Genomic DNA, 23,258 nt, shown 5'->3' on the forward strand with positions numbered 1-23,258 from the left:
ACATGAATCAGAGTATCCAGATACCAAGTTTCTTCCAAAACCCGACTTCAAACGCAGAAAAGGCTCTGCACACCCTCGACGCTAGAAGAGCGGTGATGCACTACATTGAGAGAACCAAGGAACTCAGGAAATCAAAGCAGCTGTTTGTGTCCTTTGCTACTAGCTTCATGGGTAGACCAGTGACTAAGGGCACCATCGCTAGATGGATTGCCCTCACTATTCAATTCTGCCACAAACAGGCTGGACAGGAGCTAGCGGAGGGGCCTCAGGCTCACTCCACAAGGAAGAAGGGGGCCACCGTTGCCTTCCTGGCGAACACGCCCATCCAGGACATATGTCTGGCGGCAACTTGGGCATCTGTGCACACGTTCACGAAACACTACTGCGTGGATATTCAGATGAACAAGGAAGCACAGGTCGGACAGAAGGTGCTTCAACACATTTTCAACGACCAACGCTCATCTACCACCCAGCCGCCACAAATTTAGGAAAACCGCTACAAAGTCTATGCACAGCATAGTGAATCCAGAAAGATTCACGCTGCAAAACGAATAGTTTCTTACCTGTCGGTGTAGTTTTGCAGCTTGAAGATCTTTCTGGATTCACTAGCGAACCCGCCCGCCTCCGCCAGGAAGATGAGGCTGGAGGAAGAGGGGGTAAAATGGAAAAGATCAGAAGGAATGAAAACGTACAGAAAAATGGACATGAATCAATCGCCTAGGGTTTAAAAAAAAAAAAAAAGAAAAAGAGGGAAAAAAGAACCCGAAGATGGCGCCCCAAAGGTGGGACTTCCGCAGGAAGCACGACAACGTCACGAGAGGTGCACCAAATGGTGAGTCGTCGCCGCCCACCTGGGCTACCAAAAAAAAAAAAAAAAAACAAAGAAAAGACTACGAATCCGGACCCAACCACAAGATCGCGGAATAATGCACAGCATAGTGAATCCAGAAAGATCTTCAAGCTGCAAAACTACACCGACAGGTAAGAAACTATTCGTTTGGAGCTTTTGTTTTTATTGTGTAGCTCATCAGACTATTATTTGTATGTTTTGCTTGACTGTAAAATGGTACCTCAAGTACGAGCAAAAATCTGTATGCAGGCCACCGGATCCAGTCAATTGTGCTTATGATTTGGTTATATCTGGACCCTTGTTTCCAGCACACAATCACTGTGCTCAAACCTAATATTTAGGTTAAAATAAATGTGTCCCACAGGACAGGTAATGGCCTGGGAAAGGCTATCCTTAAAGTATTGTTGACAAGTCAACCTTGATTTTTTTTACAGAGGGGTAAGAATATTTTCAGGAGTTTCTCCTTGATAATTGATTTTCAGTAACCAGACATCCTTGCATTTTTACCAGGGGACTTGGCTTATATTTCTGTGATTTTGTTTGTTAAGATACCAGACAAACCGCCAATGCCCTATTTAGTTGGTGATTGTTGGAAACTGGGTTTTTGTTGCAGTACCCTCCGACCCTCCCCCCTCCCCCCCCCCCCACACACACACACACTTTTTACTTGGTATTTGACGCACCTTTGACTGAAGTGTACTGGGTTCCTGCTAACTAGGTCCCCAGTACCATTGTACAATTGTTTACCCAATTGGCAAAACCGTTAGCAGCCTCTAAGTCCCTAGTAAATGGTACCCTGGTACCTTCGGCATGAGGTGCTAAAGAGGGTCCCTAAGGGCAGCAGCACAAATTTTGCCACCTAAGGGATCCCTCCCCATGCACATGCACGACTACCATTGCAGGCTGCGTGTCTTGGTGCAAACCAAAGTGAAAAACTTGACATGTTACAAACACCTGTGTGCCATGTCTCTAACACTGCATGTAATATTTATAAGTCGCCCCTACAGCCGGCCTGACAGCCCTAAGGCAAGGGGCTGAATATTATATGTGAGGGCATACCTGCATGAGCAGATATGTCCCTGTGCTGGTCAGTCCTATTACTGCCCGTGCAAGTGAACAGGGAAGCCAGTTTTAAAACATGTGCTGGACATGAGTGAAAACGAGTTCCCCAGCTTACATGATGGCTTCACTGAAAATAGGGATGTTTGGGATCAAAAATCTCTCATCCGTAAACCCACACAGATTCCAGTGTTGGCTTTACCAATACATGCATCCAGAGAGCACCTTAGAGGTGCCCTCAGGAAGGCTACCTGTGGTGTGCTTGCTGACTGGTTTCTTCCAGCCTGCCACCTGAGACGCTTTTCTGACCTTCTAAGGCGAGAACCTTTGCTCACGGGAGACCCAGAACAAAAGCCTGTCCGGGTAGAGGGTGTAGCATCCCCTCCCACAGGAAGACCTGATGATTAGCCTCCTTGGGCTGGCGAGCTTCAGAGAAGCTGCTGCCTTTGGAATGAGAATCTGGCTACCTTCAAAAGAGAAGCCAAATCACCTGTCCAGAGCCCCCTTGGCACCTGGACAGGCAGGAAAATTAGCTAGTCTGGTAGGCATGCCAACTGAAGGCTAGTACTTCCCCCCCCCCCCCCCCCATGAGGTGGGCTACTGTGAGGTGGACATGATTTTACAGAAGTAGCCATCTTTGTGATGGCACACTTGGGAATTCTGGGACTGGGTTATGCGCATTTCCCAAAGGAAGCGGTCATATAGTTGGTGTAATGAGCCAAGGGTCAGTAGCCCATTGCCTTCTACACCCCACTAATGCCCATAAGTTCCCTATTTAGGGGAGGCCCTGGCACCAGAGAAGCAAATTCTGACGACCTAAGAAGAGAGAGGGCACCGAAGAGCTGCAAAAGCCGAGAAGAGAGTAGAAAGAGCTGACCTGGTACCAACCCTGCCAGCCTGTCTGCATTTCTTGTTGAAAATGGCGCAAAAGCCGACTTGTCCTGAAGCTGTGACTGCAGAAACTTGGAGAACTGCCTGCCTTTGAAAAAGACTCAAGACCTCCCGTGAACAGCTGACCTGTTCTAAAGAATCTCCAAAAGAGAAGACCGAGGCCTCCTAAACTACCAAAACCCGACACCCGCAGCCACCATTGAACTCGTCACATCCCGTTGAAGTTGGCCACGGGTGCCAACAAGTTTCCTCAGCCCTCCAGAGCTCGAGTACATCGGGGTTTCACTCCTCCTGGATTCCCAGACGTCACCTGCAGTCTCTGCACATAGGCCCCCTAAACCACTGCTCCGGTAATGAAAAACCCAACGCCTAAGGACACCCTTGCACCAGTCACCCCTGGTCCTTGGAGAAGCGGACCAAAGTCACCCCCCCCTCCCCCAACAACCCCCCCCCTACCCCTTCCCCGAGCATCGCCATGCATGAGCCCACTTGCTGGTTCCGCCCGATTGGCTTCCTAACCAGAGCCTGCAGCCTTTTTTCACAGTGACCGATCCCCATTGAAACACATTGGGCTCCAGATGCTGATTTGCACCCAGCACCTGGCTGCCCTCGTGCTGCTCGTGGTGTACTGCTGATGCTGTCTTGGGGCTTGCCCAATACTTACCTTCACTCCTGGAGAATGGTCATGTAAGTCGATGTACTGTACCTGTTTTCAGAACTTTTTCTTCCTTCCATAGGATAACATTGCAGAAATCAGAAATTGCACCAAGTGTCCACTTTTTTAAGTGAAAATAATTTATATTGTAACGCGTACTCACCTGAGCTATTGTTCTCTAATGCCTGAACATATATAAAGATACTTCCTATTTTTATAAATTGGTGTGGTTCTTCTTGAGTCGTGTTGTCATTTATTAATCATTGTGTGTATTTGCAAATGTGTTAAGTCTAAGACTGCTCAACCACACTACCCCCTTATAGAGCACTTTGGGATTGCCTAGCAAGCCCCTGTCCAATCATAAGGGAACACCTGGACTCTTTTACGTGGTAAATCAACTTATTGTTGTAACACAAAGAGCCACCTTCCTACGGTGATGCTTAAATTGTTAAAATTAAATGTCTGAGCACAGGCTTTGCCCAACTCTCAGTCTTGTATCTGAATTTTTCCTCCTCCCCGAGTAGAGTAGGCAGGGGATTGAGCAGTAACATGATATTGTGATGCTTAAGCGAGTCCAGATAGCAAAGTCAAAGGTTTGCAACACCTAGAAGACATTGCTCACGTCTTTGAAGAGCCTAGAGTATCTCTGCCATGGCCCATCAAGTTATTTTACACAGCAATGGCTAAAATAATGTTTCACTACATGTAATGTATATCCATTTTGTACATATTGTAAGTTATTTTCTGTTTACAAACGTTTTCCTCTCACCAGACTGTCTTCTACCTTCTTGTTACTTTTTTTAGATGTTTGTTTCACGGCTCACTGCATACTTTCGCAGAAAATGTGTGTCCATCACTGACGAACGTGTTCAGAAGATGAGCGAAGTTCTGACCTACATTAAATTTATCAAGATGTACGCTTGGGTGAAAGCTTTCTCTCAGAACGTCCAGAGTGAGTGACCGCTCCACTTTGAGGGTATGGCACACAGTGCAACAAAGGGTGTTTCATCACCGTGCATCCGATCCCTGTTCTTTGTCAGATGGCTTCATTCTCAAATGAAATAAAGTCCTCGCTGGATATTCCGTCTCCAGTCAAGCATGTAAATGGTAGTCTGCTCAGCAGGATGTGATCAGAGAGCAAGTTTAGGATACACATGCATTACATGAGATTGCAAAGATCTGAGGGTGAGAATAAGGAAGTCTGTTGGCACCAAGATTAAGGTGGTTGTATAACTGGAGGATATGATTGAACCCACGCATGCTGAATTTGATATCCTTTGACACTACCTGTAAATAATATGCAACAGCGGTACAAAACATAAGCATATGGTTTCTCGCATACCCTCTTCTAGTGACCGCGGGGCAGGGATGTGGAGGATTCAGGATAGCACTAGTCCTTTTGATGCACGTAGAACAAAAGGTGTGCTTCCTTGTTTGTTTGCTGCTGTGGACCCATCATAAGGCCAAAAATAAATCTGAGACCTATGAACCACTTGCCGCATAACACAACTGAGGAATCTAATCTTGTCACTGTAAATCTAAGAACCTTACTAAGGTTCCTACAAACTGAGTTAAGTAGAAAATTAGCAACTAAGTTGCTATGTTCCTGACATCTCAGATAAAATTCACAACCATTCAGCCTCCATTAAAGTTATTGCGGCAACAAGGAGTTACCTGTTTAAACATGTAATGCCCTCATAGTTCCATGTGAAGGGTGTAAATCTCTTGAGTTTGAAATGCTTCCGTAAATTAATCCTCAGTTGAGCATTCCACATGCCGTGAAACTTCAGACGTTCTCAGGAGCAGCCTGTTTGCACAGGAATACTTCCACATTGTGCCATCTCTCCATATTTCTTCAGCTAACCCAATAAAATAGATCGCCCCCCTGAAGTATTTGAGCTGTTAGACTAAGGCTTTTTTGCACTGTATTTGACTGACAGTCTGATAAGATAGCCTTGCGGTGCAGTGGTGTATAAGATGTTTCCTCACTTGGAGTATCGAGGCACCTAGTCCGATTTGAGGTGCTTGTTGGAATGTGTTTGTTTGGTCATTGCAGTGAAGTAGTAGAGTGTACTACTGATTGCAAATGACGCTTGGCTTCACACTTGTGCGTGGCTCACGGTCCTTGGGCTGGGGTAGAGGGGATTGCTGTAACGTTGTGTACACTGAGTTTAGTTACACTAGGGTACCATAGCTGTCCCCAGCATAGTCATCAATTGCCTTTATCATTATTTGTTTAACACAAAGTTCACTGATGGATTTGCAAGCTGTTGTCTGTTTTTAGTCTGACTGGCTTTTTTTGTAACCTTTCCTCTTTCTAGAAATTCGTGAAGAAGAGCGAAAGATTTTGGAAAGTGCTGGATATTTCCAAAGCATTACTGTGGGAATTGCTCCTATCGTGGTCGTTATTGCAAGTGTGGTGACTTTTTCGGTCCACATGGTCTTGGGCTACGACCTCACAGCAGCTCAGGTAATTGCATAAGATGCAGTGATGAGCAGGCCTGTCTTGCCCAGGACTACCCATATGTCTCCTATATGTATCGTGGTTTAAGTGGAAAAAATAGGCACGGGTGTGCATAACCAATTTTCCTCTAAGTCCTGTTTCCATGATGACTTCCAAAACGGCTAACTGTAGAATGATTGGCTTGAGGGCTGGATAAAAAAAACTAGAACAGGATCAAAGTAGAGATATTCTATGTCTGTAATACTCTCGATTGCACACAGGACAGTGCAGAGACGCACAATTGGAGAAGGGAACAAAAGGAAGGAGGGGAGGAGACAAGGAGCAGAGAACAGGAAAAGTAACGAAGCAAAATACGGGAAAATATAGAGACCGGAAAGTAAACAAGACTAAATAAGGAAAATAGGGGAGATGGGAAGTTTGAATAATGGGGTGAACAACATGAGAAAAATAAGGTGAAAGGGATGATCAGAGACTAGAACTGAGCACGACAAAAATCAAGAAGGAGAAAACCGGTAAAGAGAATTGGCAAATTTGAGAGCGGAGATATGAAAATGATATGAATAAGGGAAAGAGAAAGGTAAGACATGGGTGAGAATGTGCAAACAAATGAGGGGACGCAGGTGGTAAAGTGAGGTGTGTAATGTGGAGAGATGAGAAAAGGGGGAAAAAAACAGGGTTACGTTGAAATAGACAAGGCGAAAAGCGCAGATGATTAATGTATGGGATGTTTATAATCAAATAAGGGTGTTGGAGGAACTATGAGGGCAGGACTAAAGGAAGAAAAGGGGGAGAAGTGGAGAGCTCGAAGAGATATTATGGTTTACAGACATTTAAAGTAAAATAAAAACAGTACATCTCTATTGGAACCAGATGCTTTAAAATTGTTCCCGATCAAGCAGTCTTGAAGATAAAAACATATTAACTCTGAGACTATAAATTAGTAATTTACCTTCGTACTTGGAGTTCACCTAAGCGAGCAAATGCAGCCTATAAGATGTAATTGGGTTAAGGTTTGCTTATTTGGATTCACTATGTTGGTATATACAACCAATGATACGCACTGCTGTATTTCCTTAACCTGGTACTCCCAATTCACAATGTATGCCACCGTAGGCTTCAGGTTAGGGGCCTGCTGTAGAATCAGAAGCCAATACACTCGACATCGACACCCCCACACCTTTTCTTTGCATGAGATTCCTGTTCTGGGTTTTTGGTGAACAATGGGTGGTTGAAAGCAAATGGAATAGGAAGAAATTGCATCACAATCTTACCCAGAGAAATGTGCAAGTATACAAACCCTCTAGTCTACTTTTAGACGTGTGCTGTGCTTTAAGTTTAAGCTTCTTCCTGTATGTTTAGTAGCAGTGAACTTTAATATGATTTTCTGTCCTTTGTTTTTAAGGCCTTCACTGTTGTCACAGTATTTAATTCAATGACTTTTGCCCTTAAAGTCACACCGTTCTCTGTGAAGTCACTTTCTGAAGCATCCGTTTCTCTTGAGCGCTTTAAGGTAAATGAACTTTTCTTTAAATCCCTTCCGATTTTGCCACAAGAACTGAAAGGCACCCTTAATTTTTGTATTTTATTTTAAATGTAAATTTCCATTCCTGCAGGTCTCCCAGTTGAGCCTCTGTATCAACCCCATCTCCTCTGTAGCCAACAAACCCTGCGTTGTGTTCAATTACAGTCTTACTGTCGCACCATTTTAAAAGCACATCAGTTTAATTTCTAGATCCATAACCCGTCTTGATTCTACCTAGCCTCGTAATATTAGAGATGGAATTTTACTTTTGGTCTTGTCCTTGCATTTAAGTGAGTAGCTGCTTTTTCCCTTGTTTGTAAGGTCTTGTTCATCTTAAGCGACACCCATGTGGATTAACTGAACAGATGGTTGGCAACAGGTCCTAGGAACCATTTTTAGCCAATGCGACAAAGTTGTGGATCACACCAGTAGCATTTGCTGTTGTATTTCTGTTAAAACATTATCAATTTTCAAGTAACACAGCACAACAAATGATACAATGAGTGCTAATCTTGAGTGAGCCTCATCCCCCATAACCCCTACTGTGTATACTCCAGCAGAAACCATAGCGATTAGTTGTATCGTGGAGAGCTCGCTCCATGAAATGAAAGCCATCTACCACATACCACACCATGTAAAGTAAAAATGTTTGTGTACTCTTGGTTTTCTTTTCCTTGTTATCAAATCTTTTGACTCGATTCTGATCTGCTGTTCTATTTCATTTCATCCCTGTTGACAGATGTTTTTTTGTTTTTTTTGCTTTACGTATTGTTACTTTTGATGATGATGGTGGATGTGTGGGAACATGAACACAGTGGGATTGAGAGTAGTTTAATATTAAGGGGCAATCACCAGCCACGTTATTTCACCCTCTGGCACATAAATGATCTCTTCTTGTGATATTAGAAACGGGGATCACGGGCAGGTTTATTATGGGATCATGAAGCTACAACAATCAGACAATTCTCTCTGCTCTTTCTTCCTATGGCACTCTTGGTGTGTAGCTAATATCCGCACTGTGGTAGTGTCTCTTCACCTAAAGAATCTGAACGGGCGAGACTGACTCTTTTATTCTAATCGGCCTTACTCTTCCCTCTTCTGTTGGTTAAACAGAGCAAGTTGTGCACTACTGTGCCTCATTCCTGGAATCCAGTGGATTCCTTAGTTTGTTAAACCCTCTTGTTTCTGCTGTTGGGTCAGTGTGTTGAATTATTAACTTGTTAGCGCTGGGAAGAACACTGTTATCCGAGGAGAATACATCTTGCTCCGGTCACTGCTTTGGAGTCTTTCAGCCATATGTCCCAGATCTTTCAGGTTGCTCAGTCTGTCCATTCCGTCTTTGGCTCGTACTCTGTTATTATGTCTGAATAAGAATGCTCTTAAGCTTTTACAGCTTTTTGAATTGTAGCATCTCGAGTCTGTTCTCCCCAGTATGTTTGGGAGATTTGCTACCATAATAAACCTTTGAGTTGGATATGCGGTGGTGCGAAATGTTATTATCCTGAGGTATGCAAGAGCCTGTGCCTTGCTGAACTGCTAGCTTACTGCCACTTTCTATCTGATTAATTGTATGTCAGAGTAGAGTATGGCATTTACAGTAGCCAGTGAATGCACGATACACTGTGGTGAGGTTTGTTCCTGGGCAGTACTTACCTCACGCGTATTCCCTTTGTATTGCTCTGGCATCTGCTGTTTTGGCTTTTTTCCATCAATAAATTTCAGCAGATGTGACGCTGGGGGTGCAGAAATTGCCACAGTTCGGAATTCTGGTCCCAATTTGTGCAGCGATTGAAATTGTCCTCCACACTTGCAATCTGGGCCTTTGCGTCGTGAGGAATGAAAAGCCTTACCTTGCTCAAACATCTAGTTTAGTGCGGTGCGGTGTGGTGTAGTGTGCTGAGTTAACTCGTTGAGCAGCTCCTATTGCTTGCTGGATCCTTAGCTTTCAAACTGTGTTGGAAAATTATTGAATTTAGCTGGTCTTCTGCATAAGTTTTGATTTGCCTCAATGAAAATTCAGACATTTTCTTTTACAAAACCTTTTTTTTACCAGATATTTAAGTATTTGGATTGATCTTAGGGAGGGTAGTCTTGTCTTTGGGTGTTGAAGTGTATGCTGGAAGTACAGGTCTGCTGAAGGAGACAGGTAACCATGAATGGCTTCCTGTGTACGTCTATTTCCAAGTCCACGTTCTGAACTGGGGACCTTAATTTAACATAGTGATAGTGGTAAGCTTGTACGTATCCCACTGTGTGCCAAGTTCTCCCACATTCAGACGTCCCCAGGCCCGAGGTGGGCCTGGGTTTTAGTTGACACTAATGAGCTACGTTTTGCTCTTCAGCAGCTCCCACCCACTGTATAACCTGATGTGTTTTGCCGCCTGAGTGTGCCATAGGCTTGACCCGGTATCTCATCTTTGCACCTCTCTCACGGCTCCTCTCAGAGTTTGTTTCTTATGGAGGAGGTGCACTTGATAAAGAGAAAGCCTGCCAGTCCTAAAGTCACCATCGAACTGAAAAATGCTACGCTGGCATGGGACTCTTCCCACGCCAGCACCCAGAGCTCACCCAAGCTGACTCCCAAAATGAAAAAAGACAAAAAAGCAGCCACTAAAGGGAAAAAAGAGAAGGCAAAGCTGCCGACGGATGGGTCGCTGGCAGTTCTTGCAGAGCAGAAGGGACATCTCCTGGTGGACAGTGACGAGCATCCAAGCCCTGATGAGGAGATGAAAGGTACCTTGGGGACCACACGGCTGCAACGGACTCTCTACAACATTGACCTGGAAATTGAACAGGTATGTACAAAGACCTGGTCTTGGTAGGTAAGGTTTGCTAAATGCTTGCCCTGCCACCTTTTCAAACTCCAGTATGCCTGATGCTGACTTATTACCTGCATGGGCCGTTTAAAAGTACACATTTTTTGATTTCTCCCACTTTAACTTTGCTTACTAAACTAACGGGGAATACATTACCAAGCAAACTTACAAGATAATGTGACCGTGAGTCTAGCAAGGTTGCTGCAGGGGAATTTTGCTGCAATCCTACTTGGACTTGTGTTTTCCTAGTATAGGCATCTAGACCACAAACAATGGAGCTGTATTTAGTTGCACCTAGAGTCACTGAGTTAGGCTTCTGTGTTTTGTGTGTGCCTGGAAGTTTTCCCAGGTACTCCGTACTCTAGACCCCTTAAAGGCTGCAATGGGGAACAAGCATTTTCAGCATCATAATCTGCTTTGCTGGTGTGTTGGCATATTGAAACACTGTTCCCTATTCACTCAACTAGTTTCAGTCAGCTTTGTGTTTACAGCTGGCCACAGAGTGTGGTCGAAGAAAGATGGCCTACCCACCAGCAAAAGAAGCGTGCAAAGCTTGCCTAAACACAGTTTTTAAAGTTGTCTGCTCTCAAAGTATTTGCTTAGGCCTGTGTTATTGCATGTGGTAATAGCATAAATGTGGAATCCACTGTGAAAATCAGTTTGACACTGTATTCATGTAAAGTACGACTTAGCCTGAAAGCTTTCCCTCTTAATCTTTTTAGATAATATACTGTCTGTCATTGGGATGTGTTATACTTAAAATGCCTTCAATGCGTCTTTCCTTGCATACTTCCCCCTTTTAACTTCTGAGAGTCAAATATTTACTCGCACTGAAACGCACCCACCAAGTGCTGTCCAGTAAGGCTGTGCACTGCTGCAGGCGTGGGCTTTCGGTGCAGCATGTTTTCCTGAGGTCTGAAGATAGATACTACTTCCAGCTGTTGCTTTTCTTCCTCTGTCTCTTAAATTAATTTACAGAATGTTAACTTTTAGATTACTGGGGTCCGTTCAGTATATACAAAAGGTACTGGAGATACTGTGGGGCTGATAACTTGCACTGCTTCTTAAAATGTTTTTCTTCTTGTGCAGGGGAAACTTGTTGGGATTTGTGGCAGTGTGGGAAGTGGGAAAACCTCGCTGATCTCCTCGATTTTGGGGCAGGTAAGGAAATTGTTTTTCTTTCCATGTTACTTCTTTTTGCTAATGCGAACTGTGTTCTCCCTGACATTTTGATCTTAGTCATTCAGGCGGAAGACTTGAGTAGCTAACCTTGTGACTTGTGCAACCAAACTTGACACTCATTCAGGTCTACTGGATGTGCTCCCTCATCGTCGTCAGAGCAGTGCTTTAATGCCCAAAGAACATGCATATTCTTCTCTAGGCACTAAGCTGACTACTGCCTCCTAACACCGTCCTATGCGGCCGCTGTTGGTGATGACCGTGAAGTGACCGTCCATGGCAGCAGGTCTTTACCCAGTCATCTTTAGTGAAAAGGATGCCTACTAGTCCTCACGATAAAGAATCTGCACAGTTCATGTAACTGGGATCCCTATCATACAACTTGTATGGTACATTTATGATTGCTGCGTGTGAGATGTTTTCACTTGTTGCAAATCCTTGGTTGATGTCAGGTCCATTTGGCCCCCTGTGCGTGTTGCATAAGATGTTGCAAATCCTAGGCCAAGCCTGACTGTGCCATCGAGACCACGGCTGCACATATTCTTTCCTTGGTTCCACATCCGAAAGCTGTTGTACCTGGAAGGAGAAGGGAGTTCATCAGCCCTTCCATTGCTTGGAGCAGGTTCCCCCAACTGGTGGCACCTGCAACTCATGGCTTCCGAACCTGGGTCTCATCTTAACTTCAGGGGGGGGATAAGATCCTTGCAGGATCTGAACCAGTGATCTTCTGCCAACTATCCGTCTTGCACCATTGTCTTTCTGTCACGACTCATGAGTCCCAGTGCTCACTGAAAACTGAATAAATGTTTTAAGTTGCACATAGTTGTCTTAAATATATTTTTGTGGCTTTTTGAGATAAATCTTATGTTTAAACCCACATTATTTCATAGTCTGTAGAGGAATGCTGACCCTTACTGGTTCTCATTCTTATGCCAATATACCACCATACGCATACATTTGTTAATACCGAGTTACAGTTTGAAGGAAATGCAGACGTGATTGAACTAGTTATCAGAAAGGTTGATTGAACGGACTTTAAATTATTTTGCCCATGCTTGGTCCCACACTGTCATTTTTAACTGTGTGTGTGTATATGTGTGTGTGTGCGTGTGTGTATGTATATGTGTGTGTGTGTGTATATATATATATATATATATATAGTTAAATATTACCTACTGGCGGTCGCCAGTAGGTAGTTATAGTTAGGACCACGTTTCCATAGGAAAACCTCAACATTCTATTTTGAATAACTTTGGCGCCGGTCGACGAATCCTCGCGAATTTCTCAAAATAGGTGGGGCGCTACGCTCCGCTCCTACCCTGAAAGTCTCTGGGGGATTCGTCAAGCGGGGGCTGAGATAAAAGGGGGGTCCCAAAACGCGTTTTTCCCATGCATTTTTCCATAGGACCTTTAGAACGAGCTACAGCCCGAACGGCTGAACAGAATTACTAGAAATTTGGCAGAGAGGTAGTCCCTAGGTCAAGGAAGTGCCTTTTGTAGGTTTGGTGTAAATCTGTTCAGTAGATTCTGAGAAAATAGCCTTTAAATCAATATATATATCTGAGCCCGCTTACGGTACGCTTACCGTACGCTTACCGTACGCTTACCGTACGCTTACCGTACGCTTACCGTAAGCTTGCGGTGGCGTGCGCGAGCGCGATTCTGATTGGCTCTTAGATCTTAGTAAACATTCGAATCGGCCGAAACCAGGAAGCGGCGTCCGCCATTTTGTCTCTCGCACTGAGTGTTGTTTATCAAACATGATGGCCAAAAACATGTTACGGGGCTGTTTTGACAACTCCCTCCCACATAGTCATGTTGAGGGAGTCCCCAAACATCCCCCAAGAGCAAAAACGGTTTTATTTTTTTTTCGGCAATTTCGCGGGGTACGCTTACCGTACGCTTACCGTACGCTTACCGTAAGCTTACCGTACGCTTACGGTAAAAAAATAAAAATAAAAAAAACACTATCCACACTTACCCCACCCCCTGTGCTTTTGGTGGCCGCAGGCCACCAAATGTGCAGGGCTTATTAATAGAGAAAAAAAACGTAATTTTGGCAACATGAAATTATAAAATCGAAATAAAAAAAACACTAGCCACATTGACCTCACCCCCTGTGCTTTTGGTGGCCGAAGGCCACCAAATGTACAGGGCTTATTAAAGTTGATAAAAACCGTGCACGGAACGAACTGCGTTAAGTGGGCGCGCACGCCACAAATGGCGTAAAGTAACTTAGCATTTAAAAAACCGTACAAATTCACTGAAAAAACCATAGGTTTCACACACGTTATAGTTAGGAAATAGCATTTAAAAAACCTTGCTAATTCACTGAAAAAACCATAGGTTTCACACATGTTATAGTTAGCTGGACATTTTACTGATAAAAAACCAATGAAATTCCCCCTTTATAGTTACTGTAGGCAACTATAACTCACGCGACCGTAATCCTCTGCTGATGACATATGTGTCTTTATGAAAAAAAAATATTTGTAATATATGTATAGCTAAAATTTAATGGAAGAAGATATGGGCAAATAAGTGTCTAAATACAGTATTAGCATCAGCAGAGGATTACGGTCGCGTGAGTTATAGTTGCCTACAGTAACTATAACGGGGGAATTTCATTGGTTTTTTATCAGTAAAATGTCCAGCTAACTATAACGTGTGAAATCTATGGTTTTTTCAGTGAATTAGCAAGGTTTTTTAAATGCTATTTCCTAACTATAACGTGTGTGAAACCTATGGTTTTTTCAGTGAATATATATATATATATATATATATATATATATATATATATATATATATATATATAGTTAAATATATATATATATAGTTAAATATATATATATATATATATATATATATATATATATATATATATATAGTTAAATATATATATATATATATATATATATATATAACACTTGTTGAGTGCATCCAGTGTCAGGGCCTTGAATCCTCGGAGTCGTACGATGCCCAATGGGTTCCACCCCTTGATAGCCCCAAGGTCTGAGTGAACTAACAGACTCACTGGAGTGATCAAGTGAGGAAAAGATGGGGACAGCAGGGAGGGAGACCTGTAATGAGAGTAAGGCACTATGAATATACACAACTTATTCCAAAACACATAGAGACTACTATGTATCCATATATATATATATTCACTGAAAAAACCATAGGTTTCACACATGTTATAGTTAGCTGGACATTTTACTGATAAAAAACCAATGAAATTCCCCCGTTATAGTTACTGCAGGCAACTATAACTCACGCGACCGCAATCCTCTGCTGATGCTAATACTGTATTTAGACACTTATTTGCCCATGTCTTCTTCCATTAAATTTTAGCTTTACATATATTACAAATATTTTTTTTTCATAAAGACATATGTCATCAGCAGAAGATTGCGGTCGCGTGAGTTATAGTTGCCTGCAGTAACTATAACGGGGGAATTTCATTGGTTTTTTATCAGTAAAATGTCCAGCTAACTATAACATGCGTGAAACCTATGGTTTTTTCAGTGAATTTGCAAGGTTTTTTAAATGCTAAGTTACTTTACGCCATTCGTGGCGTGCGCGCCCAGTTAACGCAGTTCGTTCCGTGCGCGCACGGTGCGCTTCGCGCACCGTGCGCGCACAGTGAGCACGCGGTGCGCTTCGCGCACCGCGCGCCCACTTTACGCAGTTAGTGCCGTGCACGCACAGTGGTCACGCGGTGCGCTGCGCGCACCGCGTGCCCACGTTAAGCGGGATGGGCCATGTACGCACGATGCGCTTCCTGCACCGTGCGCACATGGGGGACATATTTTGCGCATCTTTGTGAAATGTATTCTTCGGGCACCATTTGCACACGGGGTGGGGAGAATGTGGATAGTTTTTTTTTTTTTTTATAATTTTTTACCGTGCGTGTACGGTAAGCGTAATCGGCGATTTTCCGAAAAAAATTTTTTTATTTTTTTTTGGGCTTGGGGACCCCTGTATCAATGCTGGGTGGTTAGGTTCTCATGAAACTGCCTCTTTACATATATTTGGGGTACGTTTTTGCTGCCCAACTCAGGAAGCGAGAGAGAAAATGGCGGCCGCCGCTTCCTGGTTTCGACCGACTCGAATGTTTACTAAGATCTAAGAGCCAATCAGAATCGCGCTCGCGCACGCCACCGTACGCGTACGGTAAGCGCACCGTAAGCGCACCGTAAGCTGCCACAGATATATATATATTGATTTAAAGGCTATTTTCTCATAATCTACTGAACAGATTTACACCAAACCTACAAAAGGCACTTCCTTGACCTGGGGACTACCTCTCTGCCAAATTTCATTAAATTCTGTTCAGCCGTTCGGGCTGTAGCCCTGTCTAACGGTCCTATGGAAAAATGCATGGGAAAAACGCGTTTTGGGACCCCCCTTTTATCTCGGCCCCCGCTTGACGAATCCCCCCGAGACTTTCAGGGTAGGAGCGGAGCGTAGCGCCCCACCTATTTTGAAAAATTCGCGAGGATTCGTCGACCGGCGCCAAAGTTATTCAAAATAGAATGTTGCGGATTTCCTATGGAAACGTGGTCCTAACTATAACTACCTACTGGCGACCGCCAGTAGGTAATATATATATATATATATCTATATCTATATCTATATCTATATCTATCCTACTGGCGGTCGCCAGTAGGTAGTTATAGTTAGGACCACGTTTCCATAGGAAAACCTCAACATTCTATTTTGAATAACTTTGGCGCCGGTCGATGAATCCTCGCGAATTTCTCAAAATAGGTGGGGCGCTACGCTCCGCTCCTACCGTGAAAGTCTCGGGGGGATCCGTCAAGCGGGGGCTGAGATAAAAGGGGGGTCCCAAAACGCGTTTTTCCCATGCATTTTTCCATAGGACCTTTAGAACGAGCTACAGCCCGAACGGCTGAACAGAATTACTCAAAATTTGGCAGAGAGGTAGTCCCTAGGTCAAGGAAGTGCCTTTTGTAGGTTTGGTGTAAATCTGTTCAGTAGATTCTGAGAAAATAGCCTTTAAATCAATATATATATCTGAGCCCGCTTACGGTACGCTTACCGTACGCTTACGGTAAGCGTACGGTGGCGTGCGCGAGCGCGATTCTGATTGGCTCTTAGATCTTAGTAAACATTCGAATCGGTCGAAACCAGGAAGCGGCGGCCGCCATTTTGTGTATTTCACTCTGAAAAAAAAGAGTGAAAACAAGGAAAGGGGGCAATGAGGAGAGTTACAGACCCCCTAACATTTGTAAGGGGGTCAAAGAAGGACAGAAAAGTACAAAAAAAACATTTATTGATTTTAAAAAAAATCACGGGGTACGCGTACGGTAAGCTTACGGTAAGCGTACGGTAAAAAAAATAAAAATAAATAAATGAAAAGCAGATTTAAGAGTTTAGATATTAGGGGGCTCTAAAAAGAGCCGTTGTGTTTATGAAGTGATTTTTTAGTGGTACCTACAAGTAAGTACCGATGCAGAGTCTAAGGTTCAAGAGGAAGACTCTGTTCCCTTCATCATTGAAGTGCACACCATCTCCTCTATAAATGTCTTGCATGTCATAACGCAAGTTGTTGTGGTAAATGGCACCCATACCATAGTCACCGAGGAAAGCAGAAACAGATTTGTTGACGTGCTTTCTTGCTTTGTCAATCTGTGGACAGAAATGATTGGACCAGTTCCATTTTTGCCTTTGGCATATGTTGGAAAACACAAAGGCAGTTTTAGGGAAAAGTGTAAACAGTTGTGCAAAGGTGTCCTTCATAAGCATTTCCAGACCTACCCCAGTCAAAGTGCCTAGGTCATTGCCACCACAGTGCACTATTATGAGGTCAGGGTGTTGGATTTGAATGAAGGATTTCACCAATGGCATCAATTGGTGCCACTTTAACCCTCTCTGACCAATCCATTTAATGTCTACATTTGGCAAAGCAAGGTCTCTCACCATACCTGTTTTCTCTGCAAACTTTTCACTCCAGAAGACATAGCTGTGCCCTACAATCCACACTGTGAACATCTTCAAAGGAGAACTGGATGCACTCAGGAGGTGTCTTTCAGTAGAATGGCAATATGAAAAGAAAGACAGTTTGGAAATGGAGGCATACATATTTTTTTCAAAACAAAAAGAACTGATTGGCTGTTTCATACCATTCTAGAATAAAAACTAGGCTGTATGTGTAAATTAATAGAAGCATGTTTTGTATTGGTAAAAAAAAATGTGTAACCAAAGAACAGTACTATGGATTTGCTGTTAGGTTTGAAAAGTCAAGCACTCTTGCTCTGTGGAATTGAAACATTGTTTGGCGAACTTCTGACCTAACTCAACACAGCAGTGTTCCATGAGCTGTTGCTATGGTAGCAGGCAGAAGTCAAGTTGGGGGAAGGGTACTAGGCAGAAGTCAAGTTGGGGGAAGGGTACTTTTGGAAAAGGGTTGGTTTTCAACCAATAGAAATGTGTGATTACATTTGAAAAAAAGGGGGAAGCACTGAGATTTGAAACTTACAAGTATATGTGTGGAAAAATAGAGGGAAAGTTTGCCATTATCTGGTTCTGCTGAGAGGAGAGAGGTGAACACAACAGAGATCCTGGCTCTGATAATCTGCTGTTTGAGTGTCACATTTCTTTCACAACTAACTAATTTTAAAGGTGAGTTTACAGTTTGAGAGGGGATGTATGTGGTAACTTAAGAAATGAATAATAGAAATGGAAATTGTTTTTGTTGTAGTTACACATGGAGGTTTCATAATGTGTCAGTCTATAAAAGTGATTTTCACTTGCCCAAAAAAAAGAGCAGTAAGTGTGCTTTCAAATTGGCAAAGAAATTTAGTTTTGGGACTAATGTGAAAACATGACTCTGTGTGCAGAGAGGAATTATAGGCAGAGATTTATTGCGTATTGCTCTGGTGATTTCACAGTTGCATTAGATGGAAAGGGGGAGCGAATTTTTGGAGGAAGAAGCAGAGTCTTAGCACACACCCATGTGCTTGCCATGTATAGTCATGCACAGTATTTACAAGCGAGTGGGGTTTTCAGGTTTCAGTCTGTAATGCAAATACATTCAGCATCACTAAGGCTGGTTGCCCTTGCTGGAGTGTAGGCAGTCACCGAGAATACACATGGTGGTGGTCTGAAAAAACAGTTTGGACATGTGCATTTAAAAAAATCTGAAAAGTGGTTTCATAATGTGACAGTTTGTAAAAGTGATTTTCACTTGCCCAAAAAAAAGAGCAGTTTGTGTGCATTCAAATTGGCAAAGAAATTTCGTTTTGTGACTAATGTGAAAACATGACTCTGTGTGCAGAGAGGAATTATAGGCAGAGATTTATTGCGTATTGCTCTGGTGATTTCACAGTTGCATTAGATGGAAAGGGGGAGCGAATTTTTGGAGGAAGAAGCAGAGTCTTAGCACACACCCATGTGCTTGCCATGTATAGTCATGCACAGTATTTACAAGCGAGTGGGGTTTTCAGGTTTCAGTCTGTAATGCAAATATATTCAGCATCACTAAGGCTGGTTGCCCTTGCTGGAGTGTAGGCAGTCACCGAGAATACACATGGTGGTGGTCTGAAAAAACAGTTTGGACATGTGCATTTAAATAAATCAAAAAAAGTGGTTTCATAATGTGTCAGTCTGTAAAAGTGATTTTCACTTGTAAAAAGTGATTTTCACTTGCCCCGAAAAAAAAAAAAAGAGCAGTAAGTGTGCTTTCAAATTGGCAAAGAAATTTCGTTTTGGGACTAATGTGAAAACATGACTCTGTGTGCAGAGAGGAATTATAGGCAGAGATTTATTGCGTATTGCTCTGGTGATTTCACAGTTACATTAGATGGAAAGGGGGAGCGTATTTTTGGGGGAAGAAGCAGAGTCTTAGCACACACCCATGTGCTTGCCATGTATAGTCATGCACAGTATTTACAAGCGAGTGGGGTTTTCAGGTTTCAGTCTGTAATGCAAATACATTCAGCATCACTAAGGCTGGTTGCCCTTGCTGGAGTGTAGGCAGTCACCGAGAATACACATGGTGGTGGTCTGAAAAAACAGTTTGGACATGTGCATTTAAATAAATCAAAAAAAGTGGTTTCATAATGTGTCAGTCTGTAAAAGTGATTTTCACTTGCCCCGAAAAAAAAAGAGCAGTAAGTGTGCTTTCAAATTGGCAAAGAAATTTCGTTTTGGGACTAATGTGAAAACATGACTCTGTGTGCAGAGAGGAATTATAGGCAGAGATTTATTGCGTATTGCTCTGGTGATTTCACAGTTGCATTAGATGGAAAGGGGGAGCGAATTTTTGGGGGAAGAAGCAGACTCTTAGCACACACCCATGTGCTTGCCATGTATAATCATGCACAGTATTTACAAGCGAGTGGGGTTTTCAGGTTTCAGTCTGTAATGCAAATACATTCAGCATCACTAAGGCTGGTTGCCCTTGCTGTAGTGTAGCAGTCTGGACATGGGCTTTTTAAAAAATCTGAAAAGTGGTTTCATAATGTGACAGTTTGTAAAAGTGATTTTCACTTGCCCAAAAAAAAGAGCAGTTAGTGTGCATTCAAATTGGCATAGAAATTTCGTTTTGTGACTATTGTGAAAAGAAATGTAGTAATATATTTAAATACAATAAAGGAATTTTTTTTTAGTTTTTTTCAGGTATTGCTGAAGAGCAGTGAACAAAATTTAAGATGCCTACAAAATCCAGAGTTCAAAAAACGCTAAAAAAAAAACTATTTGAAGACAACTGGAGGACCAAAGTTAGTAGAAGATGCTCATGTTGGGAAAAAGAAAAAATCTTCTGGTAAGCAGAAAAAACAATTTCTTAAAAATATATTCAAAACAAGGAAAAATGTACAAAATGTCTGTACTGGAAAGAATGTTACGAAACGAACAGAACAGGAAAAAATTGAGAATTTAGTTAATGCAAATATACCTTCTGCAACTGAAAAGATTTACATAAACAGAAAAACAGCGTTTAAAGAGATACGTAGAAAAATGTTTCAGAGAAGAGTTATGTCCAATTTGATAAAGGATGTGAAGAAATATAAGCAAAAGGCAAAATATTACAAGAGAAAAAAAGAAATTGAAGCCATTGCAGCAAAGGCATTAGAATTAAAAAGGAAACTATTCATATTAATTTTGAATAGGATGCGTACATTAGACAAAATGGTTAATGTACTGAAATCACATAGCAAAAGGAAAAGAGTAGTGAACAGAACAAACTTTTGTAAAGTGTTTTTAGGAAAGTGGATGCATAGTTCAAGTAGTGAACCTTTTTTTAATGAAGAGAGCTATTTTCAAAGTAATAGTTTGCTGCATGCAGTTGACACCAGAGGTCGTTCATACGAAGTAACAAATGGTTGCATAATGGAGAAGGAGATAATGGTTCCAAGAGATGAGGTACAAGTGATGGCAGATGAGGCAATGGGGAGACGTCCTAAAGCCCCAGTGTACACTTGGAATTGTAGTAGTATTTGCACTGTGCGTCAGGAATCTATTGACAAATTTCGTGAGTTTCTAAGAGAATATAGTAAAAAAAGTGTAAAACAGAAGATTAAGGTGCTTCAAAGTCTGGATCCATGCAGAGTGAGAGAGAATACTGGTTTGCAGGGTCATTCTCTGGCTTGTCTATCTAGAAAAGTGTGCAATAGTGTTTTCCATCATTTTAGGATGCTGGCTGTTCATCATACTGAAATGAGAAAGTTTGTGAGACGGTTGTATTTTGCCAAAAGTCCAGCAATAAAGTTAAATGAATTGAATAGGGCTCTGTTCCGAGGAACAGTATCAGATGTAGAGAAGGTTGTTGATGAAATTCAGTTTTGTTACTTTGGTCCTGAACAAAACAGTGCAGAGAAGGACACAGTAAATGAGGAAGAAGTGGAAGAGAATGTAGAACCCTCTGTAAGTAACACATTTAATGATCACATAACAAAATTTGCAATAGTCTCTAATGAAAGACCAAATTTTACTTGTATTTGTTGCCGCAGAACTCATTATAGAAAACAAACTAGGAATGTTGATCTCTACAGAAAGAGTGAAAATGAAGATAATTATAAGTGGAAGGATTTTGCCACATATATATTTCTAGAAAATTGTTTTGAATTGGGTGAAGATCAGCGTATTTGTAAATACTGTTACAACAAGTTAGAGGAAAATAGAATGCCGACCAGAGCTGTACATAATAATTTAGAATTGGATGCTATTCCTGCTGAACTTTCTGAATTAAATACATATGAGTCTATACTCATTCAATGTGTTCATCCGTTCCAGACCATAGTACGCATGGAGCCCAAAACTGGTAAATTACCTCCTTCAGATTTACTGAGAGGTTTAAAAGGTAGAGTGGTGTATTTGCCCTTGGATTTGAAAAAAAATATGGAAACTATTGATGCGGATACTTTGGAAACTGAACCATTAATTATTCTGGTTAATGGTGTACCTACAAAGAATAAGAAGATTTGGCAGGAGCTGGTAGATGTGCGGAAAGTACAAAGAGCAAATTTGTATTTGAAAAAAAATAACAAATGGTATGAATCAATTTATATAGAAGAAGAAGAAGAAGATTTACAAGAAGACACAGAAATACCAACTGGACAAATTGAAAAAGTGGACAAGTCAAAGGAAGAAGAAATTTATGAACATTTTAGCATACATCCTCTTCATTCAAAAGAAGTTATGGGAGACAATATTGATCTCTTTCAGATGAAGAAAGCAAAAGGAAGTCCCGTGAGTGTATGGGAGGAGAGCTTGGAAGCTCGATGTTTTCCCCAGCTGTTTCCTAAAGGAAAAGGAGGACGATACGATGAACGTCCAGAACAGATTCCAGCTTCTGAGTATCGGACTACAAGACTATATGCTGAAGATCCCAGATTTCGACAAAGTATTCCTTATTTGTTCCATCTTTTATTTGAAAGCGACTTGTCTGCACTGTCTTATGCAGTAAATCACATTTTAAAAAGTGGAGTACATTTACAAAATGTGTCTGCTAAGGATTTTATGGAGAAAGTGCAGCACCGAGATGATCATTTGGAAACACAACTGATCAATCTGATGGCTTGTCAGCGTGGGACAAATGAATATTGGTACCGACGCCATGGTGAACTAAAATGCATGTTACGGAATTTAGGAACACCAACATGGTTCCTTACCCTAAGCTGTGCCGAGTACGCTTGGGATGATTTACTGGATTTTCTACGAGAGGCCAATTCAAACATTAAAAACATCGAATACAAGACAGCAGGAGAACTGTGCTCATTGGATCCGGTTAATGTTTGCAGATATTTCAATCATAGATTTGAGGCTATGATGTCCTTCATCTGCAATAAAAAAAATCCACCCCTTGGAGAAGTAGTGGATTTCTTTTGGAGAAAAGAGTACCAGGCAAGAGGTGCTCCTCATATTCATATGCTGTTGTGGATCAAGGATGCCCCAAAGTTTGGAACAGATGCTGATGAAGCAGTGTTATCTTACATTGAAGAATATGCAACATGTGCTATACCAAAAAGCACAGAAGAGAACAAGTTAAAGGAGCAAGTTTTACGTTTCCAAAGTCATCGGTGTGGAAAATACTGTCGACGGAAATACAAGAGCAAAGAAAAATACTACACTAAATGTCGATTTGGATTTCCTAGACCTGTTCTTTCAAATGGAAGAGTCAACAGTTTTATGTCAGCTGTGAGACATACTGTCACATGAAAATCACCTAAGAATACCTACAACCTAAAAAGAAAAGAAGAATCAAAAAATATAAATGACTACAACCCAGTCATTTTATCCATGTGGAACGCTAACATGGATATACAGTATGTAGCTGACAATTCCATTGCTGTTGCTCG

General features: G+C 42.0%; 1 protein-coding gene across 5 annotated transcripts in view; it reads left to right on the forward strand.

The window, feature by feature from the left end:
* ABCC5 (ATP binding cassette subfamily C member 5) overlaps positions 1-23,258 on the forward strand; it is a 343,171-nt gene that overhangs the window by 163,283 nt on the left and 156,630 nt on the right. For all 5 annotated transcript variants that reach the window (XM_085635623.1, XM_085635619.1, XM_085635620.1 and 2 more), the window contains 5 exons: positions 4,260-4,407; positions 5,777-5,925; positions 7,322-7,429; positions 9,886-10,236; positions 11,347-11,418. In XM_085635623.1, coding sequence (XP_085491749.1) covers positions 4,260-4,407; positions 5,777-5,925; positions 7,322-7,429; positions 9,886-10,236; positions 11,347-11,418 — 828 coding nt within the window. The remainder of the gene's footprint in view (positions 1-4,259; positions 4,408-5,776; positions 5,926-7,321; positions 7,430-9,885; positions 10,237-11,346; positions 11,419-23,258) is intronic.

Source organism: Triturus cristatus, chromosome 11 (assembly GCF_964204655.1).
Source record: "Triturus cristatus chromosome 11, aTriCri1.1, whole genome shotgun sequence".
NCBI classification, from domain to species: Eukaryota; Metazoa; Chordata; class Amphibia; order Caudata; family Salamandridae; genus Triturus; species Triturus cristatus.